Source organism: Heptranchias perlo, chromosome 9 (genome assembly GCF_035084215.1).
Source record: "Heptranchias perlo isolate sHepPer1 chromosome 9, sHepPer1.hap1, whole genome shotgun sequence".
NCBI lineage: Eukaryota > Metazoa > Chordata > Chondrichthyes > Hexanchiformes > Hexanchidae > Heptranchias > Heptranchias perlo.
The window spans coordinates 42,541,789-42,551,547 of record NC_090333.1 but is presented as its reverse complement, the minus strand read 5'-3'; the positions used below and the strand labels follow the sequence as shown (position 1 = coordinate 42,551,547).

Genomic DNA, 9,759 nt, shown 5'->3' with positions numbered 1-9,759 from the left:
CGCGTACAATGTTCAGTAATATTCCTCGGCCCATACCTAATGTTTTAGGTTAGCAGATTGCTTATTTATATTTGCACTGATGTACATATGTTAAAAGCTCCTTTATGCACATGTATAATGAGTATATGGACCATTTTTGTCATAAAATAAGTTAAACAGAAAAAGGACGAGATCTGTTGAGCCGTACAAGCAAATGACCGGATGGAAGAATACACACAAATCCTGCACTTTACAAAGAAAACAATCGTCTTTCATATTTGCTTACCTACGCTTGCTATTCAAAAATTCACAGCAGATTACAAATGCCTTCTGTATATACATATAAAATGAAAGAAGCTTCACACCGTGCGAACCATCTCGGTGCTGGAACAGAACATTGGCCGGGAATGGAATCCCAGGCCAGACGCTCGTGCGACTCACGTCTCCCGGGATTCTGGAAGCCGATTGGTTGGACGTGCGGTCGCCCCTGTGCGTGGTTTCTATGCAAATACCGATGCGGAAATAAACAGTAAGGACTGCAAATCGATTGCAACTTCTCAGGGTGCTCCACAAAAGTGCTCTTTCGCCATCAACACAGAGCCAGAGAGCTGGGAGCGATCTTGGAACGCTTTCAAAGGGGCTTCTTCTTTGGAAACAAAAAACCTCAGGCATCACTCGCCGACTTTTTTTTGCAGCGGCTTTTGCGTGGTTTCGCTTCCGGTTTGCAACGGTTCCCAGTTTATATATTAAAACCAAAAATAGCAACAAAAAAGGCGACAACAAATGAAGCTAAACGTCTGAACAATTTAAAGTTTCTCACGTACTCTTTACATGGCAATGGTACGTGATACATAATGAACTTTATTTTTAAAATTATGATTTTAATAGATATTCTAAACTTGAATGCAAAATAAGATTTAATAGGGTTTTATTATATTTAAAGTATATTTAATAATGTTTCAGCCTGGTAATTGATGACAGGATGTCTTTTTTTTATTCACGCCGGTTCCAGTTTGTGTCCATGTGGAACATGTCAATTATTGCGCCAAGACTGAGCTGCTGCTTTTAGCTTGGAAAGCGCTGAGCTTGGCAAATTTCCCCCGTCGGCTTCCCTGATCCAGGAGAAGACAAAAAAAATAACGTTGCGCGCTCGCTCTGTCAAGACGTGTGACTCGGTCTCAAAACCCTTTTCTCCTAACCGTCAACCGAACTAGAGACGTGAACTTGACCCGACATGATAGGCGGCTCGTTCCACCAATCTAAGCTACCATTGACATCCTCAACGCTGCACTGCGCCAATCAGTGTATAGAAAGGCGAGGCTTCCGCTATCAAGTTAGTCGTATATGCAATGGCAGATTGTTAGAAGGGTATCTTGGGAACTGTAGTTCAGATATGTACAGTATAGGTGCATCAATGAGTACTAAGGAGAAATAGTGTGAGATTGTGTACAAAGTGCATACCATTTTATGCTTTTATAAAAGATATTGCAATGTGTATTCAAGTATACATTGTATGACAAAAACATATTGCAATGCCTTTTATATAAAGGATTCATCCTTGCAAAAGTTAAGTGCTTTTCTCGTAACTGTAATTGTGCTAAGTGAGGTGAGATAATTTTTCACTGAATAAATGATTTGCACTTTTTAAGACAACTAGTCGTAATTATACTTCTTTAAATCTGGATATTATGTAAAATTGAATCTAAACCCTAGGAGATATTGAATATATTTCCAAGGATCATTTATTTATTTAAACATTTCTTGAAGTATCATAGAACTTTCTCAAGAACAACCCAGAAGTACAAACGCTTTACAATGGCAAATGACATTTTCATTTACTTGTGTATATATAACGTTTGCAATTATACATAACACGCATGTAATTAAACTATCCCTTCTAATAATCTCGTGTGAATGTTGCACATACATTAAGTGTTGGCATGCCAGGCTTAAGAGGTCAGTAATTTTCTGTGTTCAGTGTCCAAAAGTCCCAAATCAGGGATTATGATCGGAAAACAAGGCTGTGGATATCTTCCTCTGCGTGCGGAGGGAGGGGCACGTCAGGATAGGGGCAGTGGAAATCTTTGAAATGTTTCGAAGAGAACTGCTGCAATGTTGCATATTTTAGACTAAACAATTTTATAAGGTTTTAAATGAGCTATGACGTTCAAAAACGCGACCGTAGCCAAAGGGAATTCTGCAGCAAGTGGACTCCAAGAATTGGAAAAAAGTAGTCCTCGGCATGAGGACTACAAATTGAGTAGTAATTCATAGTGTAGAAGGATGATGCATCTGTTTTGCGTCGATTTGTATATGTTTTATATGATTGACTATGCCAAGCGTGGAAATTATGGGTATTGTGACTTTCTCTTTGTAAAGGAAGGTGGTGTGAATTCACTGAAATGAAACGCTTTGTACATGCCGCTTTCTCTATTGCTGGAGAGCAGCCACATTCCATTCTACTGACCGTCCTTTACTATGTGCTTTGCGTTATCTTCTTAACATTCTAGGAATACAGTATTGTTCACTATTGTTGAGTATTGTGTTGCTAAGTGTCACTAGAATGAAACTTATATGTGGGCATTCTACCAATTTCATTTGAAGGTGCAATACGCGTGTTGGCCCATCAATTTCATAATATTTTAAATTCGTATAGGTTAACTTTTGAATGGGGAGTCTTGAAACCCCATGATAAAAAATAACATAAATGCTTAAAGCACTATTGGACAGTAAAATATAATGGCGCTACTACATAATTGCCTGAGTAAACTAATTCAGATGCCTTAAACCCTACAGCAGAAAGATGTGTACGCTTTTATTTAGGGACAATTGAACAAACACGTGCCACTGAAAAGAACCCGTACTGTGTTTTCAAGTTATTGCTGAGTTGCTAACATAGTGAAAAGTTGACATCAGAGGGATAACAAGTATGATTATGGTTGCGACATGTTGGACTATTTTGCATTGTGATGAGCTCCTAACCTTGTTATATGTTGTCATTCCTTCTGTATTTCAATTCCGGTCTCGATTTGTGATTTTAATTCAGAGCTGCACCCAATCCATTTGAACTAACTTTCTTGACAATTTCACCAAGATGCTAAGGCCCCCTTTTTCAACAGATGAAATACCTTGAGACTAATTAAATATATATTGCACATGGGATAAGAAAACACACTTCAGAAAACATGCATATTTGTTTAAAGGTATGTGGACCTGTATGTGAACAGGAAATCTCACATCACGTGACACTAAAATGTGTCGTTTACTCCAAGTTGTGATATTATCTGCTGTCTCATCTGTTACTCTTAACTGGAGTTGCGCAGTGGACAGGAACAAAGACTACAAGGCCCAGAGTGCGTTGCAGCGAGGGTGCATGCGCGATGGCCGGTCGATCGTTTACTATTCACTGTTACATATGGGTCACTAGCGCAGGCAAAGAAAATGTCAAACAATGAACGACAGCCGGGCGGAGGAGTCGTGGACGTGACATTCGACTAGGTGACGCGATGAAAAAAAACAATACACAGACACATGATTCTTAGTTATGTATTGCGATTTACTGTTGTTAAAAAAGGCGCCAAAATCCGATATGCCATAAATCATCTTCATGGATTTTTTTAACGGACTTAATGGGGGCGGGGGAGAAAATCCCAATTCGTTTTCCCAACTAACTTTGGTGCAGGGAAACAATTAAATATAATGCTGATTTGGTTTAATGCAGTTCAAATTAAAAAAAAAATATTTCACTCCATAATTTATTTACAGCAAAGTTGCACAGTGACTTTAACTTTTTATAAAATTCGTGGTGACTGAAGGATTTCTTTTCATGGAACTGCAAATGAGAATTAAATTCACGAAGTCTTTCACACGTCCAAGTTCAAGTTCATTGTGGGCATATACATTATACGCTGCTTCTTCCATCTAGACTTTCCTGGTGCATTAGTGTGTTGACGCAGAGCTGTTTTGCTGGGAAGGGAAGCGGATTTATTCAAGGATCGTAGATCCAGCTTATATTCTGTTTTTTTTTAAGAGGGGGGAAAAGAAAAGCGCTGCTTGTTTAGCTGTGCGAGATGCAGAGCGAAAGAGAGGGGTGTAGTCAAGTATCGGTCGGAGAAAACTAGCGCAGGACCGTGGGCTCGGTTACTGACAGCCACGAAGTGTGACTTTTTTTATATATCGAGAGAGATCGCAGCTGTAGAAAGCAATCTGAGAGCGGGCGAAAAAAATAAAATAAGGTGTGATCGTCAGGGAGGGAGGGGAAGGTGTATGAGAAGCGGCGCACGAAGTGTCAGAGTGAGAAAGAGGGAGAGTTGGGATGTAGACTATATAGTAACTATAGGCGGGGTTAAAGTTCAGGATGGAGAAGAGAGCTGGCTTCAGTTCGAGACTGAAATGTGAAAGCCGGCTTTTCCTCTCACCACCACCAGCACCGCCACAATAATGTACTCTCCGCTCTGTCTCACCCAGGTAGGATACATTTTTGCAACATTTGTATCCCTTTAGAGCCCGTCATGGTTTTTTATTAAACTTTTTCTTTTTCATGCCTCCTGTCTTTTTCTGCCTCTCAGATCAGTGACTGGGCTCAGCGATCTGCCCCATTGAGGCACATGGCTAATGGCGGATACGTATTAATATTTATTATTTTTTTAAACTGTAATTTTTATTTTTTTTATTTGCAAAACATTGCAAAACACATTTTCCAAGAGCGGCTTTTAAAGAGGTGTTGTGCATTTCTTAAGACTTTTCAAAGCCAGCAAAGTGTCGCGATCGCTGCTTTTTTTTTGGAGCAAGCGATGGGGAATCACGCTTTTGTTATGACTGTAAGGTATGGAGTTTACTCACAACAGCGGTGCGCGGAAGTTTGATTTTAATATTTTTGATAATTCCGACGATGCTTACTCACCATATTGCACCGCCTTCCCAATAATTTCGGCAAGTACTCTGTTTGATTTGATCGCTTGTTATTCTTATTTTGAAGCTGGGATCGATTTTAAGGCAGAGTTTTGCGTTGCACTGAAATGCCGTCAGGTGTGGAGTGTCCTCACGTCAAGCTACTTTTCTTGGGAGGGAGAAAAGCTTTAACTTTCTGTAGCAGTTATACAAATAGTGCGATTAGATGGGTTGCGGGCATTGTGGTTTGGGACGTGATCGGGTTCCTTTTCGAGTTCCTAATTATTTTGATTTTTTTTCTCCTCCCCCCCCCCCCCACCCCCCCAAGCACCCAAGCAATGTCATTACTCTCGATAAGTTGTTACTGTTCTGTTAGCGACTATAAAGGTTTAAGTTAGAGTGTCGTATTATTGTCGCTACTTCCAAGAGTGCTAAAAAGTCAGGGTTTCCCCCGTGGAAGCGCTGTCCGCTGTCGTGCCGTGTTTCTTTTTCTTTTTGCACTCAAGTTTTCAGATTGCGGGTTTGCTTTGAAATCTGCTTTATTTCATACTTCTATATACCGTAGGATATTTAACCCAAGATAATTCAACACATTCGGTTTAAAAAAACCCTATAAAGTAGGTTGAGGATCGCTGATTTTATATATGTATGCAACGTATGGAAATTATTTTTGAAAATCACGTTATTTCCGAAAATATCACTCTAAAATTTTTTAATGAATCTTTGCTAGCCAGTCTATTTCTTAAAAAAACACTTGCACGTGATTTAAAGTTTTTAAAGCTTTATCAGCAATGGACAATCTTTGCATTGTTTCTGTGAATCTACTTTAATATCAATTAATAACTTTGTGTGGATGAAGGGTCAGCATCAAGATCTTTACAGAAACTTTTTTTACCTATTAAACTGCCCATAGAAAAGGTTCGGATTGAGTCCTACTGAAGTTTTTTGTTACAGCAACAGCAACATAAAGTCAGTGTGACCATACTGAAGTAACTGTTGGTCTTTACATTTCTAATGTTGGCCTCTTCCATTGCTTTAAAGGACACAAAAGCACATTAAATTATTCTGTGTTTTGTTACTTATTAGAAAGTTAGAGTTAGTCAGTATTTTTAAATTGAAATAAAAGTTTAATATAAGTTCAATTGACTCTTCAGTAACCTGTATGTATAAATATTTTGTATTTTTTGTATCCATTTAATGCAAAAGAAATCACTAATTTCTAATGTTTATACAATGTGTTATTACATTTCAGCATAGTTTCTGGCTTTATATTGTTTTGAACAATGGGGTAGTTAACAGCAAGTCATTTAGTAATGGAGCCCCTCAGTTGCAACCCTCCACCCCCCCCCCCCCCCCCCACCCACACCGTGAGTTATTTTAATAACAAATACGTTGAGGAACCTTCCTTATAGCTGATATAAGAATTTGTTTTTAAAAAACCAAATGCGCCATAAGAAGAGAATTGAAATTGTATTTGAATCTTTTAAATTAAAAGGCAGTTGGTGCAATCGTTATTACACTGCTCAGAAAAGAACAGGTCTATTGATATATACATTTTTTGACAGGATATTTCAGTAAGAAAAAAACTTAGGCGCTAGTAATACATAAGTTTGAATCACTGTCAATAATTTTTCAAAAATATAACTTTTAAAACTTTTTTAAAAATTGGATTCCGTTTACTGTTTCCCTGGCAGAATCAATTAAATAAATGCAAAAGAACCAATTAAACACATGCAAAAGAAAAGAACTGCATAGAATGATCTAAAATGCACTAAATTGTTTTAATAAATTAACTGCAAAAAGAAAAATGTGGAAAAAAATGAGTAATATGACGCTGAGTGGAGAATTTGATTTTCAGCGCTGAAAAAGACAGTTGTTTGTAAACTATAAAATAGTCCAATTATCAGACCCATGATGTATGTGTGCAAAGTTTTTGACCACTTAAAGGAAAATTGGTGCTTATTCTATTTGGTTCTTCGTTTTATACAGTATACACTAATTGATCTGGCAGTGCCAAAGGAAGGACGTGCTTGCTGCACTGGAGTGCAGTGCTGAGGTTTATATGAAAATAGACCCACAACAAAACCACAACTTTACTGATTGTCACTTAAGGAACTAAGTGGTTTGGCCTCCAAATGTGTAGAATATTTAGAAATGAGCTCAAACTTTGGGCCTTCATTAAAAAAAATGAAAAGGGGAAAACAGACTTTAGGAGAAAATATAATTGATTTTTTGATCATTTAATTAGTAAAAAAACGCAGCTCAACACATTCTGCACCTCAGTGTCGTAGGTCCATGTAATGGAAAATAGCTTCAATTTATAAAATGTAATTTAACTGTTATAGGTATTTAATACCCCAATCTTTTTGTAATATAGTGGCTGTTTGATTTGTAGATATAAGGAGTGACTGCAGCAGAGTAAATATACTAATGATAACTAAAACTCCTAGCCTGTGCACTTTTCTTATTACTGCAGAGTTCAGTTTATATAACTATCATTTTTGTTTTTTGATCTGATTTTTTGCAGCAAAAGTTAAGTACCTTAATTCCACATTGAGATTGAGAAGGAAAGCTTTCAGGCGATGTGGAAGATTTAGGATTGACGCTGACATTGGGCTAAAGTAGTTTAAAGCTTCTTTTCTGAATTAGCTCTAAGGTAGAGCAGGGAAACTGTACATTGGATGATTTCCAATATAAAGTCGATGCAAGAATCTATGAAACTAGTCGGCTTCTGACTGGATTAAAACAAAAATGTACATGTGCAAAAGACTGCAAAACATTATAGAATACCTCGTTCAGAATGCTTAAATCTTACACTATTTCACACAGTAAATTTCCTAAAGTCTATCAGGCAGCGTATTTAAAACTTTTAAACAATAATTTATATTTTTCAAAGTTGTTGCTAAGATTTTTTTTATTTAGCAAATGTTTTATTTTTTACACGTTATTTTATCTTACCCCTCCCCACTGCAAGTGAGTTTACAGGTCTGAGTTCTGTTGCAGAAACAACGCAACAGAGATCAGATCTGAACTTGTGGCATCTGGAGGCCACAGCAAAGGACACCAATGTGTGACATAGTATCACCACACTGGCATCCCTTGTTCCATGCATACATGCAGCCAAGGTCAAATACTGACTGGGTTTTCATCTACAGCTCTACTATGTCCATATTCACTCCATAAACGCACTTCTGTCAGCAGTGAGCCTTTACCTTGGAATGAATTCTAAAGTTGGCGATTTGTACCATATTTACATGGGGCATTTTAGTGCGGAATTGAATTAATCTGAATTTGCTGTAGAGTAAAATGACATAAGATAAAATTATATCTGTAGAGATTTATATCTCTGCTATTTTATTATACTTTGGCCAAGTTAAATCATATGGTAGAGGTTAACTTAAGGAATTTTAGAACAAGAAGTTTAGACTTAGGCACAAAAGAAACAGCTACATTAACTCTTTGACTCTTTGAAAATAATGCCCAGGAAGAAATGGATTGTTCTATCCTTTCTTTCCCCGATCTTCGAGATACTATAGGAAGAAGCATATATCTGCATAGGGTAGACACTTAATAAATTTGAGCTTCATTATTTGTTTTGGCAGTTTGAAAATCTCCTTTACAGGACAGATTGTTACCTACGTGTAGATGATTGTAGTAAAGGAATTCAGTTAAGCTTGAAGAATTACAGGCCAGATGTCGTTTGGCTGGAGAAAGGTTGGTAAATGAAAATTCACTTTAATCTAAAAATCCTCTAAATGTTCCCACCAATGCAACATTTTTCATTAATTTATTTCATTAAGCAAAATCCTTTCCAGCCTGTACAGCTAAGGCCTCCTTTATACAATGGAAATGCACAACTTTATTCAGCATAGAGAATGTAAAATGCACACCATTTCAAAAAAATATTTTTCTGCCGTTAAATCAAACTTTGTATGTTTGTCATCGTAAAAGTGATGTTACCGTGTTTTGTTTAAAAACACTTTATGCAGCATTTGGTTTAAACAAAAGAAAAAGACAGATGGCAGTTATGCTCAGAATTGTTTTTCATTTTCTTTTGTAGGTTTTTATGTATACGTGTGTTTTGTGATTATTTTAAATTTACTGTTGTTTATCAGCATGTTTGGCTTTGACCACTTAATTGTAAATGTAAAATAACATGATATGTAATATATAAAAATAAGCGTTTAACAGTGTACATTCAGCTGGGGCTACTTGCTTTGTTGTTGTTTATGCTGTAATCACCGTGAGTAGTTAAATATCAGTTTGCCTCAGTCACTTTAATATTATTGATTGAAAACTGGATTTCGAAGGTTGATAACAATCACAGTTCCCTGCCTGGATCCACATTCATTCATTCATTATTTATTTATTTATTTAGTGTTGGGGTGGAATTCATTTTAACACATTACTGAATAAGGATTGCAAACAAACTACTTATTAATAAAGTATTCAATACTTCCTCTTTGGCATAATCTGGATAGGGCTCCATATAATATGTAAGGGTGTTTTTATTTTTTATTTTTTTTTCACAAGGGCACAGCTCAATGTGACATTTCTTGAGAAAATAGCATGAATTCACAATGAAGAATATGCAGATTTTGTTTGACTGTACAGACTTGCTGTGTTTGAAACCATCTTGTGGAGGGGGGGTTTATCCTCCCTTGCTTTGCACAAAGCCCCCTCGTACGAGCCGTTGATTGGCATTCTAGTGTGTGGAATTTGCCAAATAGGCGGGCTCATGCTGGCTACACCACATGCAAAGGGGTTGGGGACGGAGAGTGAAGAGATCTGCATTTTTTTTTAAAGCTGGCGAAGGTTAATGAAAGCACCCATGCTTTAGTCGAGGGATCCTTCTCTCTACTGTTTTGGGAAAGCTCTTCATAAACAAAC

General features: G+C 37.2%; 1 protein-coding gene across 13 annotated transcripts in view; it reads left to right on the top strand.

Annotated features, from left to right (window-relative positions):
* The first annotated feature begins 395 nt into the window (after positions 1-395).
* nfia (nuclear factor I/A) overlaps positions 396-9,759 on the top strand; it is a 438,666-nt gene continuing 429,302 nt past the window's right edge. For 2 of the 13 annotated variants that reach the window (XR_010963864.1, XM_067990285.1), the window contains exon 1: positions 3,915-4,446. Coding sequence is in view for 11 of the 13 variants with exons in the window: in XM_067990285.1 (XP_067846386.1) it covers positions 4,420-4,446 (27 nt within the window). In the remaining 2 variants the exon portion in view is untranslated. Of the gene's footprint in view, positions 820-3,402; positions 3,478-3,907; positions 4,447-9,759 lie in introns of those variants that run through there. The other 11 variants (XM_067990282.1, XM_067990280.1, XM_067990277.1 and 8 more) reach the window with 9 other exon arrangements.